This window comes from Chionomys nivalis, chromosome 26 (assembly GCF_950005125.1).
Source record: "Chionomys nivalis chromosome 26, mChiNiv1.1, whole genome shotgun sequence".
Lineage (NCBI taxonomy): Eukaryota > Metazoa > Chordata > Mammalia > Rodentia > Cricetidae > Chionomys > Chionomys nivalis.
Window position 1 is genome coordinate 14,623,347 of NC_080111.1, and position 20,277 is coordinate 14,643,623.

At 44.5% G+C, this 20,277-nt stretch overlaps 2 protein-coding genes across 13 annotated transcripts in view; both read left to right on the plus strand.

Annotated features, from left to right (window-relative positions):
- Dlgap1 (DLG associated protein 1) overlaps positions 1-20,277 on the plus strand; it is a 763,362-nt gene that overhangs the window by 573,300 nt on the left and 169,785 nt on the right. The window lies entirely within an intron of this gene.
- Positions 10,080-10,505, plus strand: LOC130866719 (40S ribosomal protein S15-like). The gene has a single exon (XM_057758295.1). It carries the CDS (start codon positions 10,080-10,082, stop codon positions 10,503-10,505), a length of 426 nt encoding a protein of 141 aa, XP_057614278.1.

Genomic DNA, 20,277 nt, shown 5'->3' on the forward strand with positions numbered 1-20,277 from the left:
CACAGGTATCACATCTAGGTGAGACTCTTATCCCCCACAAGCATGCACATCACCTTCTGTAGCTTATGAAAGCTAGCCAACATGGAGGAAGCTTCCTGGTCAGTACCTACTTGATTTCTCCATGTCTGATGACTTCAGCAACAACGAGACATTTATCCCATGGAATACTCTGAAACCATCAGAAACAGTGAGGGTTTTCAATGGACTTCTATCGAGGACATACAGGATAAATTATTTATTAAAAGCAACATTTGGGACTGATGGCATAGCTCAATGGTAGAACACCTGTATAACATGTGCAGGGCCCTGCCCTCCACCTACAGCACTGCAGAGAGATGCAGTGTTGCATGGTATATTATACTTTTAAAAGTCATGTATTAAAAAATAAATGCCTATCTTTTCATATTGACAGATGGGTATAAAATAGGAAAAGTATATAGGATGAGCCTGTGGTTGATAGAAAAACTATATTCTTCATGTTGACAGATGGATATAAAGTAGGAAAAGTATATAGAATGAGCCTGTAATTGATAGAAAAGGTTATCTTCCAAATTCCCCAAAGATGTCCACAATACCAGAACTTGCAATATGTTACCTACATGGCAACGAACACTTAAAGCTACAGATGAAATTATGGTAACTAGTTAAAGTAGAGGTTAAGGTGAGTGTGCTGGAAACACTTGATCCAAGAAGTTTGAAGTCAGCTTGTGGAATATAGTAAGAGTGTATGTGTGTGTGTGTGTGAGTGTCTGTCTCTCTATCTGTGTCTCTGTGTGTGTCAATGTGTGTGTGGATGGATGGATGGATGGATGGATGGATGGATGGATGGATGGATAGATAGATAGATAGATAGATAGATAGATAGATAGATAGATAGATAGATAGATAGATAGATAGATAGATAGATGTGTGTATTATGTATTATGTAATCTTGAATGCCCCACAGTGCTCAGTGAATAGACAAGGGCCCTTCTAAGTGCAGTTGTTCAGCTTGACGTATTCAAATGCCATTACTGGTTTTGAAGATGGGGAAAGGGTCAAGGAATGTAGACAGCCTTGGAGCAGAAAAGGCCAACAAATAGATTCTTCCCTACAGACTACAGAAAGGAGCACACTGTGAACCCCTGGTTTTAGACCAGAAACACCAATTCATACTTCTTGTCTCTCGATCCACAAGGTACTTGTCTTAGGGTTTCTAACGCAGCGACAAAATGCCTTACTAGCATGCAAGATACAGGGGAGATGAAAAGGAAGAACAGCAAGAACAAAGAAGTGAGGCAGACCTTATGAAAGACACTCAGTTGTCCTGTTTGGTACTCGGAAGAGTGCGGGAAACCAAGCCTGAGCGGATACTTAGGTTGGATTCTGGAGGACAGGAACTGGCTACTTGGGGCTTGGATGGATTGCTGAAGATTTGACCTTTATTTAATAGTCTATGAAAATCCCTGAATTCTTTGGATTTGTTGTGGGAAAATGGATTAAATTATCTCTGGAGATTAATCCTTGAGTGCAAAGAGTTCAGGGGAAAAGACTGAGAGCACGCCCCAGAACTGAGGACAGAAGAGAAGCAAGGAGCAGAATACAGATGGGAATGTGGAGGACTGTGGAGCCTAGCTCTGGCTGGGTTGGTAGAAACCCAGCTAAAACAGGCAAGGGAATTGACCTGTCAAAGTGAAGCCAAGTGTGAAGGTGGGAGCAGGCTGGGATACAGTGGTCTCACATACAGTAGGTGTCACATGAGCAGTGGGACAGGAGTGATTGACCCGGCTTTGCAATGGGTGGAATTGAGCGCAATTGTGTCTCCGTGGCAGGACCGGCTCTGTGAACAGTCCGTCTCGGCTGCTAAGCACTGATTATCCCTGAGATAACGAGTCATTATTCCTCCCCACAACCATGTAGCCTATCCTATTTCACTCATTTTCCTCCGGCATCTTCCTCTCTCGTGAGTTTTTAAGGTGTGCCTCTTCTTTGAGCCCATTATGCAATCTCTACCTATCATCTATCCGTCTCTCCCTCTTCTCTTTCACTCTCTCTGCTGGACTGGTCTCTGAAAAGATCCCCAGCCACCCAAGGAATCAGCACACAAGAAATCTGCTAATGGAGAACCTTCCATCAGAAAGGTTTTCTTTCCTACATCAGCTAAAATGAGAGCCGTGACCTACCTTTGATATGCACCATAAATGCTAATTAGTTCAAAACTCTGATATGCACAGTTAAATTTTATCTTATAGATGCAATGTCTTTAATGAGAAGGTTTCTTTAGAGGAAAGTCTCCTTGACCAAAATGTAGAATTGAGATCTTGCCAGAAGCAAAAATGGAAGAACTCATGGAAGAGGCTATAGACTTTGAGAAGACTCCTTCCACAGACAATCTTCATGCACTAGCCACCCACCCATCTCCAAAGATAGTCATCCCTCCAGGGAGCCGACGTCTGATCAGAAGAGCTCCTTCTGGTCAACCTTTTCCCAAGGCCAGGGAACATTGCTGGTTTAGTTGTATAATTCTGCAAGAAACAGTACTTAATAACACTGGAATGCAACATTTGATACCCAGGTCTTTCAGTCCCTTTCAATTTTATCACAAATGTAGAATACCTCACAATTGAAATACGTTTTCCCAGTACCCAGAATCTGCATGCAAATTCGTCTGCAACCCTTTTGCGTTCTTCAGGAGATGGGTTAACAAGATTGTAAGAAAACTCCTACAGAAAAGGCTTAGAACTTCTCTGCTTCCTTTCCTTCAATGTGGAGTCATAGCCAACGGGACACAAAAAAATTTATTTTGAGATATATCTTTCTATAAGCTATGTCCCATCTCTCGGGCCACAAATGCGTACTCCTATACCACCTCTGCCTTGATGATCTACGTTTTTCTTCTTCATTTTCGCTCTTATTTTACTTTTTAAGTGTGTGTGTGTTTATGGTGGTGTTTGTGAAAGCCAGAAGAACCAGAGTGATAAGTGGTTGTGAGCTGGGGGGAACATAACTTACATCCTCTGCAAGAGCAGCAAGTTCTCTTAGCCACAGAACTTCTCTAGCCCCTCCTTGGTTCTAGTGTATTTCCTTTCTGTGCAGTTCCTGCTGTTTTCCTCTTTGGAACACACCTGCTGGTCCTTAAATGACCTATCTCTGTTCAGGACGATTCCATCCGAGAGTTCAGCTTTCTTTCTGGATGCTTATTTAAGCTTCTTCCCTTCTCTTTCCAAATATCCCAGTCACATCTATGAGTGGAAATTTGAACCATCACTTAAATACTAATTTGTTAATGTATAGAACCTTGAAAAATATTTTATAAACACACAAATAATATCATTTTCTTGATTACCTATAAGTTTCTTTTTTAGATGGTCTCTAAGCAGCTGTCACGTAGTTTCCTAGCATGTTTGGGGTAAAGTGCTCAAAGAACTGCAGTTAGCGTTTGCTCTTTAATGGGTCGCATCTTTCCCTCAGAAAACCTGAAGACTTCCGTGCCCCTCTGACTTTCATCTTCAGTCACCCAGGCTGCCACTCAGAGGCCAAGGACCCAGGATAAAACCTGGATGAACCTTCCACTCTCTTCCCTCTTTGTCCCTGGCAGATCTATGACCTTCGTTGTGTGCCTGGTGGGTCAGGAAAACTCCCAGTTGAGGGTTGAGTTGCCTTGGGAAAGTATGCAGTGAAATGGCTTTTGTTTTAGGTTCCAGGGATGGGAGTCCAGCCTGTGCCTCTTCTGCTCACCACATACGTAATGTGATTGAGGGAGAGTTGTGCATGGGCTCTGAGGTCAGTCACTTCCTGTCACTCATGGTTAAAAGACTGTGGACAGCTGACAAACCCATTCGTGAAGAGTGAGGACAGCTAACACTTCACTACAGCATTGCTGTGAAACCACTCCCATGGGAGACGCCAGCCACAAGGTCTGATACGGTGTCGGCAACTACTGCCATGCGTCATGGTGAATGTTGTTACCATGCCCTACAAAATTAAATGTCTTTCATACTCAGCCATTGACCCTGTCGAAGAATAAAACTTACCTTGCGGAATTGTAGGAAGTATGGCATTTGAGACTATGAAGAGGATATTATATTAGCCAATCAAGTGTTACGTTGTAGCCAATGCCGGGAGGGCAGTGAGAATCTCATGTGCTCCTCTGGGAAGCTGTTTAGCTGCCTTCCTAAGCAAAGTGTTAGTAGAGAGCGGCAGCAGCACACATGCAGTGCCAACCTTTGGGAGATGGAGGCAGGTCAGCAGTTCAAACCCAGCCTCGGGTACATAGCGAGTTCCAAGCCAGCTTGGACTCCCAAGCAAGACGCTATAGAAAAAGTGAACAGAAAGGGAGAGTAGGAGGAGGGACAAAGGGCCAAACTGAGTGCTCTGAGGAAAGACTCACCTTGTGTAACAGAGAGAGTCGGTGCAGCTCAGAGGTAGGACAGCCACCTGATATGCACAAGACCTTCGGTCCAAGCCACAGTGACAGAAAGCTTAGAAGACAAGCCCTACGCAGGATCATGGTTGGCCAGGAGTCGATGAAGTGTCTGAGTCAAAGCAAAACTGGTGTATGTGTGTGTGTGTGTTTTCACTAGCTTATTAAAAAGCAGGTTTCCCTGAGGTGTTTTTCATATATTTAGTTTCAGCCAAGCCTCCCCTCTCCTTTGCTGTGACAGTTTTGGCTCACAGCAAGGCAAGCAACTGGAACCTCTGGCATCTCTGTCCTTGTTCTGACTGCCATGCGCTCGGGACCCCAGGGAGAGCCATCATCATGGAAGACTGTGTCACTGAGGAGTAGGGTCCAGAACCTTTCGATACCAGCAGTAGGTCCTTCCTTGAGCTGTGAGCTGCAACCCCACGCAGTGCCCTGGCCTGCTCAGTTTCCATATAAACAGCTTCAATAACTGCTAAATTATCTGGGAACAGAAATGGCTTGAAATTAAGACAGAGAATGACAGCAGGAGCCCAGGATAGATGGTCACAGAACTGACAACTTCTCTTCTAGATACAGACACGACGGAAATATGCACACACACAGGCACCAAAAACGTGTAAAATATTAATTGCAGGATTATTTTAATAACTTCCAAGTGAGAACTGCTATCAACAACAGAATAAATTTGGTAAGGATTGGGAAGAAAATCCTGAGATTCTTTTTCTCTTCCCATCATTAAGGGTCACGACTTACATGCGCTTTTTTTTCCCCAAAGATGCATTTTATTATTTTAAATTTTGTGTGCAGATATTTCCACATGTATGCAGGAGCTGGAGTTAGGGGAAGTTGCTTGACAAGGGCGCTGGTACCTGGCGCTCTAAAAGAGGAGAATATATTCTTAACTGCTGAGCCGTGTCTCCCACCCCAAGACTGACACCCATACAGCCAAAGACAGGATAACAAGAGGAGAGTGTGTCAAGTTTATTTAATCAAAGTCTTACATGTCATAAAAGCCTACAAGGGAAAGAAAAGACCCAGAGACCTAGGAAAGCTATCAGTTTTTATGCTTAGCTTCAATGAAGAACAGACAGGTGTGTGGGACCGTTATGGAGTCAGAGCACATGATTTTATATACTCGCAAGTTTGGGATGCGGGATCGGCATCCCTTCCACCCTCCATGACGAGTAAGGGGCTGTCTTGATCGTGTACGCCCAGCCATGACTGCTCTGAGCTCAAGGGTGTGGCGGTTCTTTCATATTGAGCGGGTTCTTTGGGTCACATCCTCCCTGACCTCTTCTGCATCTACCCTGCATTCTCTCCCTGAGTCTCGAAGTTGACTATAAGTGCCCCACTTATAGTTGAACACGCTGCACTGCGCTCTGAGTGTTGACCAGCGGTGAGTTTGTTTATGTTGGTCCCATCTGAGAGCTGCACTAACCGGGGGATGAGAGAGAGAAATTTACTTAGTGGTTTGACACTATGTCTACTCAGCAAAATAATAACGATAAGTTCACCCTTGAGTCCTGTGAACTCTCCAACTGTGGGTTCTTGTCCACATTTATGATACTAGGCATGCATTTCCTCCTATGGAGCAGGCCTTACATCCGATCAGAAAGCATTTTGTTTTCCCTATAACATCGGTGTCACTATTGCACCTATGGCCATATCTTGGCATACTGGTCTTTACTGTATGGAGTTCCTAGCTGGGTAAACCTGCCGTTGACAAATTTTCTCCCCCAGGAAACCTACGTTGGGCTTTCTGTTAGGAGGCTCCTTGGTCAGTACCAACTTGATTTGTCTGTATGATATAGTCAAATATGTGGTATCTTCAGCAGTAGAGTCTTGCCATCCAGTTCTGATAGGCAACAACACCCTGTAATGGTTTGGGGTCTCTGAGGCACCCTGGACGAACAAGTCTAAGGAGGGAATCCCACACCTGGTACTGGGCTTTTTATTAGGCAAATATGGCTTCTGGGATGAGCATTATCCCCTGTGCAGGGTAGCTCCAATTAGGCTCTTCCACATTAATAAATGTACACACATAGCTAGGAATCTTATAAAATAGTCGGTTTTCATACAGCTTTTTCAAGCATCCCTAATGTTAGTTCTTCTTCCCCCACCCCATTCTCCTTCCTCCCCTCCTCTCCCTCCCTCCCAGAATCAATGCTCCCTTTGAGCATTCCTGTTCCCCTCTTGGATCACCTGTGTTCCACTGTCCCCCTCCCTGAGGAGGTTTGTAAAGAAGTTAGGGCAATAAAACCAAGAGGATGCTTGGGCTCTTTGTCACAATTTCCCTTTCTTGATCAGTTTCTCCTCCCAGCAGCCAAGGGGGAAGTCAGCAATACTCAAGACAAGTCCTTCTCCCAGGTGAGTTGTTGCTTGCCACTGCATAAGTCCAGCCATCGGGAACAAAACCACCGCCATCTCAGACAGAGGCAATGCTAAATAAGTTTTTAAGGATGTTGCTGCCCTAAATAACCATTTAAACATCACCAGGGCTTAAAGAGGGCTGAGTGGGTAAAGTGCTTGTTATCCGTGAGTGGGGATCTGAGTTCAGAGGCCTGCACCCATATAACAGCCAACTATGGCAGCATGAACCTGTTGCCTCAGCACTGGGAGGCAGACATAGACAGATCTACGTGTAGCATACCGGCCTCCAGACTAGGCTAAAAGAGAGCTCTGCATTTACTGAGAGACCCTGACTCAAAAAATAGGGTGGAGAGTAGTTGAAAGACACCCAGTATCAACTTCCGGTCTCCATAGCTGTACATATGGGCAGCCTCACCTCTATACACATGCATACACATACATGTGTACAAACGTTACCAAAAAGGGCTGGGGATGTGGCTTCATAGGAGAACAGTTGTTCAGCATGCCCAAAGCCGTGATTTGAATCTCCAGTACAGCAAAGAGCGGGGGAAAACCATGTGGACATTCTGTCCACCTATCCTTGACATTCCATGTGGTGGGCACAGTACACATGACTTCTCAGTCTTCTGGCTTCCCATGGTCCCTTGTTACCACTCACCACTTCAGTCACTTCCTGATGGATGACCTTGTCACTAAGACAATACAACTCCACTCCAAAGGGTCCAGCTTCTGCCTCTAGCCTCTGCACAATTGCATAGACACAAATACACATAAATTTAGATTAAAATAAAGTCCTTCTTTAAAGGAAGATCTGGGCATGGTGATGCATATCTTTAATTGCATTACTCAAGAGGCAGAGGCAGGTGGATCTCTGGAAGTTCAAAGTCAGCCTGCTCTACATGGTGAATTCTAGATCAGCCAGAGCTACGTGGTGAAACCCTGTCTTTTAACAGGGGGAGTGAGGAGGAGGAAGGGGAAAGAGGAGAGCATACGTTGGACACAAGGAAATCATAAGCTGTTGACCAGGCATTTCTTACGGCTTAAAGAAAAAGCCTGAATTTTTGTACCCAAGAACTAACTCACTAAGAGTTTATCCTGGCATGGAGTTATTCGAACAGCTTAGAGATGCACCCTGACGCTGGCAGTGTCTGCTGCACTCTCTTCAGACAGCTGCTGGAAATGCTTCTAATAAGTGGGAGGGAGAAGGTAGGGTGGCAGCTGCTGGGACATGGCAAGGGAGGGAGCTGCCTAATTTGGGGGTAGAAAGACTAAGCGAGAATCTGGTTTCTTGGCTCGGAGTCCCGACCACAGAAAAGTGTATTTTGGTTCTTTCTGTGACTTTTAAACTTGGCAATTTATAACTTGTAACATCTGGCTGTCGGGCTACGGGGAAACATTAGCAGAGACTATCTCCTTCCATGTTCTACCCGAGTTAACGTATCACCTGCCTTTGCCGCTCCCAGAGCAGAATAAAATCCTTTCAAAATAAATAGCACTTACCAATCTGTTCGAGCTGAATTTGGCAAGGCTTTTTTTCAGTGGGGCAAGAAGTTATTTAAGAGAATTGCAGTTAGTTTAGCAGAATAGTTCTAGCTAATTAATCGTCTTCTCCAAAAGCAAACTGGAAAGTGAGATCACCGATCCAAACTGTTAAACAACTGTCCTATTTGTCACTTGGATGTTAACTGCCTTTCACGTATGTCTTCTCTCATCCTGTGTATGAGACTCTGTCCCAGGCTTCTGGCACAGATCTGGTACACAACAGAGGCACTTACCTGGCTACCGTGATGGAGAGAGAAGAGTAGCTCGCTGGTCCAGTTCAGCCTCTCTCAGTGAATACGACCATCGCTAACCGCTACCCACATTCACAGCTCAGTAAATCCAATTTCTCTACAGACTCTCTTATCCTTGCAAGTTTAAAAAAAAAAAGGTTTTTTTTTTTTTTGAAGTAGTTGTAGGTTCAGAACAAAACTGAGGAGAACATTCCACATCCTTTCCAATCCCCCATCCACTTCTCAGAAAGGGTGAGGGAGAAGAGAAGGGAAAGGAACTATATGTAAAATTTAAAAAAGAAAAAGAAAAAAAGAATCTTGAACACATTAAGTGGGCTAAACAGAGGCAAAGAACAGAAGAGGCACAGCCTACACGGGGAGGATGAGACAAGAGAACTGTGCCGTTTTATGTGCCTCCTCCCCGTGTCCTTTACAGTCACCTGTCTTAGGCTCCGCCCAGGCAGTCTCCTCTTCCAGTATAACATATTCGAACATGTCATTTACTATTGAACCTTTTCAATTTTCTTAAACTTAGTTGCATACATGGAAAATCCTTCCATCCCTTTTAATGTCTGTGAGTCCAGATCCAAGCGAACCTCTGCTGTCCCCACATACACATGTGCTCATATATACAGACTCGTAAATAAACGTAAACCTTTTTTAAAAAGCCATGAGTAAGAACTACGAACTCACCTATAAGGGCAAACACATCAGAATAATGGCAAGTCTTTGATCAGCAACCCTAAAAGCCAGGGGAGCAAGGAACAATATATATTTCAAGCCGATAAAGGAAATAAAGGAAATAATTGCCGGTCATGATTGCTATATCCCGCAAAGCTAACATCTAAAATTGACAGTGAAATAAAAGGCGTTTTAAAACAAAGACAAAGGAACAAAACTAGAAATCAGTAGCAGGAAAAATAACAGACACTGCACAAATTCTTGGGACCGAGAAATACATTGTTGAATGACAAGTATTGACTTTGAAGAACCCAGGGAAGACATGTTGCAGTTTCTAGAATTAAACAGAAATCAAAGTACAACCTGCCAGAATGTTCTGAATACCCATAAGGCCATTCGAAGAAGAAACTTAGGGCTGCATGCCGGTGCTCACTCTAAAACATCATGAATATTTGTGAGTTGGGGCTGGACACCCAAGGTCACTTCTTCCCTGCGTTCTAACTGTTGTAGATTTCTTGAATGATTTCCTTCTGATGTCAAGGGTTGAGAGCTGCGCTGTCTGTGGGTATACGGAGAGCCATCTACAGCACAACCCTTGCACAATTCACGGAACGTTGTGGAAGAGGGGGCGGAAAGACCGCAAGAGCAGAGGGCCAGGAATGCTGCTGTGAGATTGGGTCTCCAAGGAATGACAGGGAAGCTACACCATGATACCGCAACAGTGTGGCTGCCCTGAAGAATAGCACCAATAGAAATGCCGACGTGACAGAGAGAAGGATCACTGGGCCCCACCCATAGGCTAGGAACTACAGGCAACTAAGAAATGCTAAGAGCTTTTCTGAGTCGCCGCCAAGATGGCCGAAGTGGAGCAGAAGAAGAAGCGGACCTTCCGCAAGTTCACCTACCGCGGCGTGGACCTGGACCAGCTGCTGGACATGTCCTATGAGCAGCTGATGCAGCTCTACCGCGGCCTGCGGAGGAAGCAGCACTCGCTGCTCAAGCGCCTGAGGAAGGCTAAGAAAGAGGCGCCGCCCATGGAGAAGCCCGAGGTGGTGAAGACCCACCTGCGGGGCATGATTATCCTGCCCAAGATGGTGGGGAGCATGGTGGTCGTGTACAACGGCAAGACCTTCAACCAGATGGAGATCAAGCCGGAGAACCTGGGCGAGTTCTCCATCACCTACAAGCCTGTGAAGCATGGCCGGCCTGGCATCGGTACCACCCACTCCTCCCGCTTCATCCCCCCTCAAGTAGCTATGGCCAATAAAGACTCATGTTAAGGAAGGAGGGAGGGAGGGAGGGAGGGAGGGAGGGAGGGAGGGAGGGAGGGAGGGAGGGAGGGAGGAAGGAAGGAAGGAAGGAAGGAAGGAAGGAAGGAAGGAAGGAAGGAAGGAAGGAAGGAAGGAAGGAAGGAATGCTAAGACAGAAGAAATGGCCTTTGGGGATGAGCCCCCGATTGGTGATTCAGTACTAGGAGGTCAGCCCTGAAACAACAGATACACAGGATGCATGTATATATTCAAGCATTCTGTGTGTGTGTGTGTGTGTGTGTGTGTGTGTGTGTGTGTAGAGAGAGAGAGAGAGAGAGAGAGAGAGCAACAAGGGTTACTAAGGAAAAAGAAGACATGATTTAGAGCGGGAACAAGGGCCGTTGAGTACATGGGAGGGGTTAGAAGGAGGATATAAAAGGAGAAAATGTAATCATATTGTATTAATTTTTATTGTATTAATTTTTGAGTCAAGGATAGCTGAGAGTGGAAGCACGAACGGATCTCTGTGGGTTCAAGGCCAGCCTCGCCTACATAGTAAGTTCCGGGCCATCAGAGCTACATAGTGTGACCTCATTTCAAATAAATAAAAATAAGGGTTATCTCAAATAACCTAACAATGTACCTTAATGTCCTGGAAAAACAGGAACAGGCTAAACTTAAATGTATGAAGCAGCAAGAAATAACGGAGCTCCGGACAGAAATGAACGAAACAGAAAGTAAATGAGCAATGCACAGGACCAGTGGGGTAAAAATCCTCTTCCTTGAGCAGAAAAACAAGACTGACAGACCTCTAGCCAACTAGTCGAAGGAAGAGAAGACCCAGATTAATACAATTAAGGATAAAAAGAGTCATAACAGAATCCAGCAAAATTCAGAGGATCTTTGGGAAGTATTTAGAAAATATAATTTTTAGACTGGAAAATGAAGACATGAATAAATTCTGAGACATTTATGACTACAAAACTTAAGAAGACAGAAACAGCCAGACATGGGGCCCTTTAATCCTGGCACTCCTGGATCTCTATGTGTCTGAGGTTGGCTTGGTCTACCTAGTGGGAGCCGGGTCAAGCAGGACTACATAGTGAGACCAGTGTCTGTAATAATAATAATAATAATTTTTTAATTTTAGAAAAGGGATTAAGAATATAGCCAGGATTCCCCACTAAGAAGGAAGGAAGAAAGGACAGAAGGAAGGAAGGAAAGAAGGGAGGGAGGGAGGGAGGGAGGGAGGGAGGGAGGGAGGGAGGGAGGGAGGGAGGGAGAGATAGGATGAACAATAAGAAAATCTTTGTTTACTGTTTTTTACATCAGCACCCGTGGTAAAAAATCAAAATATTACAATTCACTCATAATTCTATCTAATTTCAAATTTGTGTTTTTCTCTGAAGGCTGTTAGCCAATTGGGGTCTGAATCATGAAAATACCAGTTAGGGAGTGGGAGGGAGTCTGGGGTCTTTCATCATTTGCTGTTTATCTTTTCAGCAAAGCTGGCTGGCTAGGGGTCTGGAGCCCGCAGCAGGTGGCCACCAGATCTCAGCCTGGGCATCTACCCTGCTCATCAGCTCCTTAGACCCAAAGATTCCTTCGTAGCTTAATTCCTCATCTGAGAAACAGAAGCCTTAGAAAAAATAATCACAGAAACTCAAGTTCCTAACGTCCTCCGATTCTCTCATCAAATCCCCAACGAAAAACACTGTAAAATTTGAGTGAGAAAATTACCCTCGTGGTTCCTCTGTGGCTGCGCCAAACCCCTGCTCATTCCTCAGTATATAACCGCCCCCTGCAGGCGCTCTCCGGAACTGACACGCCAGGGACACCCTGGAGGTTTTCTCCATGGGAACACACTCGGGCTTCCTTTAGACTTGCAGTATTTTCCCCGCCACTGAGCACCAGGGAGTAGGGCAGAGCATAAGCGCCTCTTTCATTAGAGAAGAGACAAAGTCCAGGCGATAAAGACCCACAGAAGAGGAAGGGCTCTCAGGGTCAGAAGACAATGAACAGAGCGAGTCTTAATAGTCTAGACAGCCCCGTGTAAAAGGCAGGCTTTGTTTATGCACTGTCTCCCCTCCAGGCTCCACAGCGCTTGCGCTTGCGTTACGAGCACGTTACTCGTGGCAATCTTGGAATTTCCGCAGCAGAATGTGTGTAGTCTTTTCTGTTGCTGCCATAGCAGAGACCGTTTGAACCAGATGGACTCGTCCCTTTTCTTGTGTTGGTAAAAGGTTCTTCACTGATTCTCAGTGGAGAGTTTAACCCATCTTCACTAGGTGAATATTATTGCCCTGGCTAGTTTTAAGTGAGCTTGACACACGCTAAAGTCATTTGGGAAGAGGGACTCTCGGTTGGGAAAATGCTTCCATAAGCCTGGGCTGTGGACAATGCTTCAGGGCATTTTTTTAATTAGTGATTGATGTGGAAGGGTCCAGCCCATTGTGGGTGGTGTCATCCCTGGGCTAATGGCCCCGGGTCCTATAAGAAAGCAGACTGACTAAACCATGATGAGCAAGCCACGAAACAGCACCTCTCCATGGCCTCTGCATCAGCTCCTGTCCCTAGGGTCCTGCCCCTTTTAAGTTCTCGCCCTGACTTCCTTCAGGGATAAACAGTGATGTGGAGACATAAGCCCTTTTCTCCCCAAGTTGCGTCTGGACATGGTGTCTCATCACAGCAATAGAAACCCCCAGTAAGACAATTATCTTTCCATTCTCTAGCACCCAAACACTAGGAATTACTATAATTTACCTCAATGGGGAATAATGTGTCTAGAAATCATCTTTTCAAGCTAAGTGCATAACCGGAAAGCCTTTGAGATTATTACTCTTCCTACTGGACTGATTCAGAGTGCGTGTGGTCATTTCAATGCTGCTTTGATTCGAGTTACAGTGTATTAACGGAGCCTATTTCTGTTTGCTCACAAACGCTTTGAAATACATTTCTGTCTTGTACCCTGGGCAGTTATACCCCGTGTTCAGAATCAGTGGTTGAACTCTCTCCACATTTCCTGGAATCCAGTCTTGTTGTTGATCAGATGAATGAGCTCTTTTTGTCTCTGAGTTTCAAAACGGCTTCATTTGTACAGTAGAGAAAATATGATGGGTGTGTGCACTCGACTGCCTTGAAAGTTGTATTTCAAAGGCCTTTTCCTGTGGCCACCTCCAGTGTGTTTATGTCTTAACAGCCAGGGTCAAGTGGGCAAGGCAGAGGCAGTGTTCAGAGAACCAGTCTGGTCATTAAGAGTCACATACCTTTCCAAAGGCTTGGAGAAGAGTAAGCAAAGAATGCCCGCCCCTTCTCCTCCTCCCCATGCCCGCCCTCTCCTCCTCCCTCCTTACCTTCCACCCACAGCAGCGTTGACCAACTCTGTAAGGGAAATGGAGTAGTCTCTGCCAACAGTGGCCTAACCAGGTCCCTGAGTCCACTCCTGAGAGCAGACCCTTCACGTTTGCATCTCCCATGCCACACGCAGAGACCCTGGTTCACTGGGACCAAAGTTGAAAACTTCGGAGCATAACACGATTCTCCTTACTCTTAGTCACAAAGTTATCCACATCACTGATACTGGGCAGATTGTACTGTTGGGCATATCCAATCACACTGCAACACCATGTTGTTTACAGAGTTTACATGCAACACATATACAGTCAGTTTTGTGGGTGTGGACCTGTACAGCTGTGTGTGTGTGTGTGCGCGCGTGCACGTGCGCACGCATGCACATGCATACACCCACATTTGTGATGTTTTAACTAAGTTTATGATTTTTGCATTTTGCTGTATTTGTAGCTATCCTCAGCCATGTATTGGACGTTCCCGGAGTGTCTGCAAGTAAAATTGTCCTGAATGAAGTTTGCATCTTAAGATATTGTAGGTTGCACGGAGTTAACAAATATAGCATGTGTTAACAGAGCCACATACCCTTTCCCAGTTCCCTGATTTCCCTTTCTGCCTCCCATAGTACCAGTTGGGAAACTGTAGTACAATTCACACACGGGTGTTGACGTCATAGTAAACATCAGAGCTCTTCCATCACCACAAGGATCATCCGGTTGCCCCTGTCACTCCACACACCTCCTTGTCCCCTCCCTCTCTTTCCCCGATCTGTTCTCCATTTCTATGATGATTTCTTCTCATATCAGGGGAACCACACAGTGTGGAACTTTCTGGAATTTGCTCCTTTTTTCTTTGTTCCCTGCTATAGATATACTGCAGTTTGTTCAGCCTTCAGTCATCAACAGATCCCTGTGTTGTTTCCAATCTGGGGCTTTTATAAATCAAACCAGTATAAACATTCCCATAAAGCACTTTGAGTTCTTTGTCTACCAGAAATTCCAGGGGGGCAAGGGCTAGGTTGTCTAGTGGTTGGACATTTAGTATTTTTAAGGAACTGTTTTATATTATCCCATTTTATAAGTGACTCCCCTTCCCTGAGTCCTGACCCACATGTTGCTGCCTTTGTGGTGTATTTTAGCCATTCTGGTAAGGAGGCAATGCTGGCTCATTGTGGATTTCGTTTTTATCTTAGTAATGAATAGTGACATTGAATGTTTTCTCATGTACTCATTTGTGAAGTCCCTCTTCATATTTTACCCATGTTTTCATTGAATTGTATTTTTTTAGCATCGGGTTTTGAGAGTATCAGATACTAGTCTCTGTGAGATGGCTGCTTTTCAATAACTTCTGAAGGACTTCTGGAGAAGGGGAAGGGGAGCCGGGAGAGAAGGGGGGAGGAGCGGGAGAGTCACATGGTCAAAGCATGATGTGTTTGTGATGGAAACAAATGTCACCTCAAGACTTCCCCACTGGACGTCTTGTGAAAAGTCTGTAGCTTCTTTCTGACCAGGTCATAATCAAGACGAAGGTTTTAGGTTTTATCTTTCATGAATCGTTAGTGCCGTGTCTAAAAACCCCTCTCGTCTCACTGAGAATTTCAAGCATCTTCTTCAGAGTTCCTTCCTAAAGACTTTCTTCAAGCCAGGCAGGGGTGGCACATGCCTTTAATCCCAGCACTTGGGAGGCAGAGGCAGGCGGATCTCTGTGAGTCTGAGACCAGCCTGGTCTACAGAGTGATTTCCAAGACAGCCAAAGATACACACACACACACACGCACACACACACAAAGTCTCAAATAATATTTTTTTCTTCATCATTTTCCATTGTTTTCCATTCAAGCCCAGCATCTGTTTCTGAATACGTTGTTAAATGAGGTCAGACTTCTCTCTGCAAGCAATTGTGCACACTCTCCTGGCACCTTTGTTTAGAAGACAGTCCTCCCTCTCACACACTGGCTTTGCACTATCAGCAGTAGTCAGTTAGAGATACACGTGAGTTTCTTCTGGGAGGGCTTCACTCCTTTCCGCTCATTCCTGTATCTTGATAATTGGCATGACAGAGAATGTCTTGGTGACTGTACCTACACGGTGAGCCATTTAATCGGGTAAATCCTTACATACCATTCTTTTAAAAGAATCATTTTAGTTGTTCTTGTTCCTGTATCTTCCAGAAAAATGTAAAAATAGTTGTATTCATATCTACAAAAGTCTTTATGGACAGCCAGGCATGGAGGCACAAACCTTTAATCCCAGCACTTGGGAGGCACAGGCAGGTGGATCTCTGTGAGTCTGAGGCCAGTCTGGTTTACATAGTGAGTCCCAGGACAGCCAGATAGATGACAGAGAGAGCCTGTCTCAACAAAAAGTCTTTATGGAATTTGACAGGGATCCATTGAACATGTACATCAATATGAGAATTATTCCTGGCTCATAAGCAGAGTGGTCATTTCCATTTATTTAGCTCTTTCATTTCTTTATTGGTGTTGTACAGTTTTAGTCCATAGTCTTAGTTTGTTAGACTTGGCACTGTTTCACTTTTGAGCCACTGTAAAAGACACTGTATTTTTAATTTCTGTGTCCATAACTAGATAAATCCACATGGTTCTCATGTTGTGTTATATCCTGTGACTTTGCTGAATTCTCTGATGAGGTTTTTGGTAGTGTCTTCAGGGCTTTCTATGTAGACTCTAGTGTCATCTGAAGATGGAGACAGTTTTATTTCTTCCTTTCAACCAGTGAGCCTTTAATTCCCACACTACATTGGCTGAAAAGTCCACTGCTGCCTTAACAAGAACGCAGACAGCATCCTCAGCTTGTTTCTGATTATCCAGAGGACAGGAATGTGTTCTTCTCCATCAGCTGTTATCGTTAGCTGCAGACATAGTCAATGCTCCGTACCAAACTGAGGATGGCCAATGATATTCCTGGGTTTGGTGACTGTGTGTGTGCTGAATCCTGTCAAATGTATTCTCTACGTCAGGTGATTTGGCCGTGTGCTTCTTTATCCCTATCAATACAGTAGAACCCATAACGGATTTGATCTATTGAGCCAGTCGCGCATCCATGCAGTGTGTCTGTAGACTCTATCATGATAGTTCTTGCCTCACGCATGCAGTGTGTCTGTGGACTCTATCATGACAGTTCTTGCCTCACGCGTGGTGGTGGTAATCTCTGCCTCTGTTCTTTTATTTTTTTTTGTCAGGTTTGAAGAGGTTTATCAAACGCGTCCATTCTGTCGCCATTCTTTCAGAGTAGATCTGATGATGACAAAGGCTTTTAGTTTTCCTTTGCCTGAGAATGTCTCTATTTCTTACCCATTCCCTGGGATGATCTTCTGGGTATAAAAGTTGGGGGCAACAGTTCTTTTTCTTTAGCATTTGAAAATTGCTATGCATCTTCTTCTAGTCACCATGACTCCAAAGGACAAATCTGTGTCACTCAAGTTGGTTTTCCCTTAGGGATGGGTGTCATTTTCTGTGACTATTTCAACATGTTTTCTTTGTCTCTAGCTTAGAGCTGTTAAGTATGATGTCTTGGTTAGATTTCTCTATGATTGTCCTGTTTGGGATTTACTCAGCTTCTTGTCTCTACAGTTTCGTGTCGTGATAAATTCAGAGAGTTTGTAGCCATTTTTAACAAGTCTTAAGCCACTTTTTTTTTAACTCTTTTTTTTTAACAATTTCATGCGGGTGTGCAGTATATTGTGGCCCTGATCACCCTGTTAGTCCCTCCTACTCCCTCTCATTCCTGCTGAGTCTAAGCTATCCACCCCCACCCCCAGAATTCTAACAACATGAAAGACCCGCAGGTCTGTGAGCTCTCAAACTTTTCTTTTTAGTTTATTTTCTGTCTGTCGTGCAGACTGGGAGATTTCCCCCACTCTGTTCTCCAGTGCTCCCTTTTCATTCTGCTTCTGAAGCCAGCTGCAAGATTTGGCTTTCAGTTGCTCCATTTTTTTCAGTTCTAAAATTTCTACTTGATTCTTCTTTATATCTATTTATTAGCCAAGATTCCTGGATCAGTTTGGTGAAACAGTTTCTTTTTCATTTGTTTCCAGTATGTTCTTAATTGGTCATAATGTGTTGTGGGCTATTTGTTTGTTCTAGCGCTTGCAGTGGTAGTCAGTATCCTACGTCTCTTCCTTTCCCTGTTGCTGTAATGAGATGCCCCGACTAAGCAACTGAAGAAGGGAGTATTTCCTTGGTTCGTGATCCCAGGTTTTGGTCCACTGTGGTGGGGATGTCGCAGTGGCAAGAGATGTAACACAGTGGGCTGAAGAGATGGCTCTGCTCCTTTTTGACAATCAGAATGAACCATTGCAGGACTGAATAAGCATGGGTTGAAACTGGACTCTCATGGCAGACAATGAAGGCTGATGAGAAGCCAAGAACAATGGCACTAGGTTTCGATCCTAATACATGAACTGGCTGTTTGGGAGCTTAGCCTGTTTGGATGCTCACCTTCCTGGATCTAGATAGAAGTGGGAGGACCTTGGTCTTCCTGTAGGGCAGGGAATTTGGACTGCTCTTCAGTATCTAGAGGGAGGGGGAATGGACTGGGGGGAGGAGAAGAGGAGTGGGGATAGGGGGAGGGGAGTGGGGGGAGGGGGCAATATGTGGGAGAAGGGGGAGGGAAATGGGAAACGGGGAGCAGTTGGAAATTTTAATTAAAAAAGAATAAAAAAAATGAGAAAAAAAAGACCCAAAAAAAAAGAAAAAAATCATCAAGAGAAATCAGGAGGGCACCTGTGTGCTTCCAGACAACAAGTTTCTGAATGCCTGCTCAGATTCCTACAGGAAAACAGCATTCTGGCGTATGTCAGTGTGCCTGCCACTCACGTGTGACTTGGTTAGATGTGTTTTGTCAAGTGGGAATAGAAGGTCTGGCAGCAGCTGACGTGCCTCTGTGGACTGGCTAAGCATGTCAGGTGATGGTGTGGGAAGGACAGAGCACACACACTGAAATGTGACATTCCTACGGATCCTGTATAAACTATTCCATGGGATGGTTTGCTGCAGTGTTGAGCATTTGTTCAAGAGCACGGTGTATTTTAGAAGTGTGACACAGAACAACCTAAAGTAGATAAAGGGTCGGTCATCCTACCATGACATAAATCTTACTAAATGGAAATAGAACTCAGATAACTAAAATTGAAAGGCTATTTAAAATAAATATTTCACTTACTTAGAATGATACACAGAAGTATAGATAGGGAGACAAAAGTCATGATTTATTCCATTAGCATAAGACAATTGCACCAATCACGATCTTTTGTATAAGAAAAAACAAATTTCATTAAAATATGAAACAAATAATATATTAAATTACTTTATTTTGTAATTTATTTCTCTTTTTTCCTCTACTTATTTCCTATACATTACCAATGGTAATATAAATATTGTAACTAATTCTTGCTTGATACCTGTTTTGTTATATGTAATTTTACTATGTTAAAGTTAAAGCTAAAGAACATCACACAGATGCCCTGAGGTCCTCAAGGCCTTTTGTTAGACCAGTAGTGAGTATAGGCTTGACAATGGGATTAGAAGAAAACCATCATGGAAAGAGCTCCTCCCGAGTGCATCTTTAGTTAACAGAGTGAACTTACCTCTGAAGAATTCATCCAAATGTATCAAAGGAGTTTCACATAGTCTTCAGCTTCCAGTTTGCTGATGTCAACATATCTGTGGTAGTAAATCTTGTCAACTTGACAGGACTTAGAACTGCCTAAGAGATGACTCTCTGGACATGTAGAATGTCAGTGTGTTTCCAGAGAGGTTTGTCTCAGGTGGAGAAACCTACTCTGAATGTCGGCACTGCTGTTCCATTAGCTGGGCTTCCGGACCAAGTAAATGAGCAAGAAACATTATAGTACTCCTCTCTCTCTCTCTCTCTCTCTCTCTCTCTCTCTCTCTCTCTCTCTCTCTGCCTCTCTGCTTCCCTACTGTGTGAACAAAACAGACCCCTGCTTCACACTCCGGCCACCATGCCTTTCCCCCTGCTTCACACTCCGGCCACCCTGCCTTTCCCCCTGCTTGACAAGCTGGCCACCATGCCTTTCCCCCTGCTTCACACTCCGGCCACCCTGCCTTTCCCCCTGCTTCACACTCCGGCCACCATGCCTTTCCCCCTGCTTCACACTCTGGCCACCCTGCCTTTCCCTCTGCTTCACACTTTGGCCACCATGCCTTTCCACCATGACAGACTGTAATCCCTCTTAAACCACGAGTGGAATAAATTCTTTATCCATACTTGCTTTGGCCGGGTGCTTTGTTACGGTAACAAGCAAAGGAGCCCATACAAGCTCCTGACACGCAGAAAGCATTCTGGTCACTCTCTACCCACTGCTAAGAATTACCACATGGGCTCTTACTGCCTGGTGCATAGGGAATGATCGCCCTTGTAACCAGTCCATTAACTGACGTTGCTCTCCGCAGCCTCTTAACAATATCTAG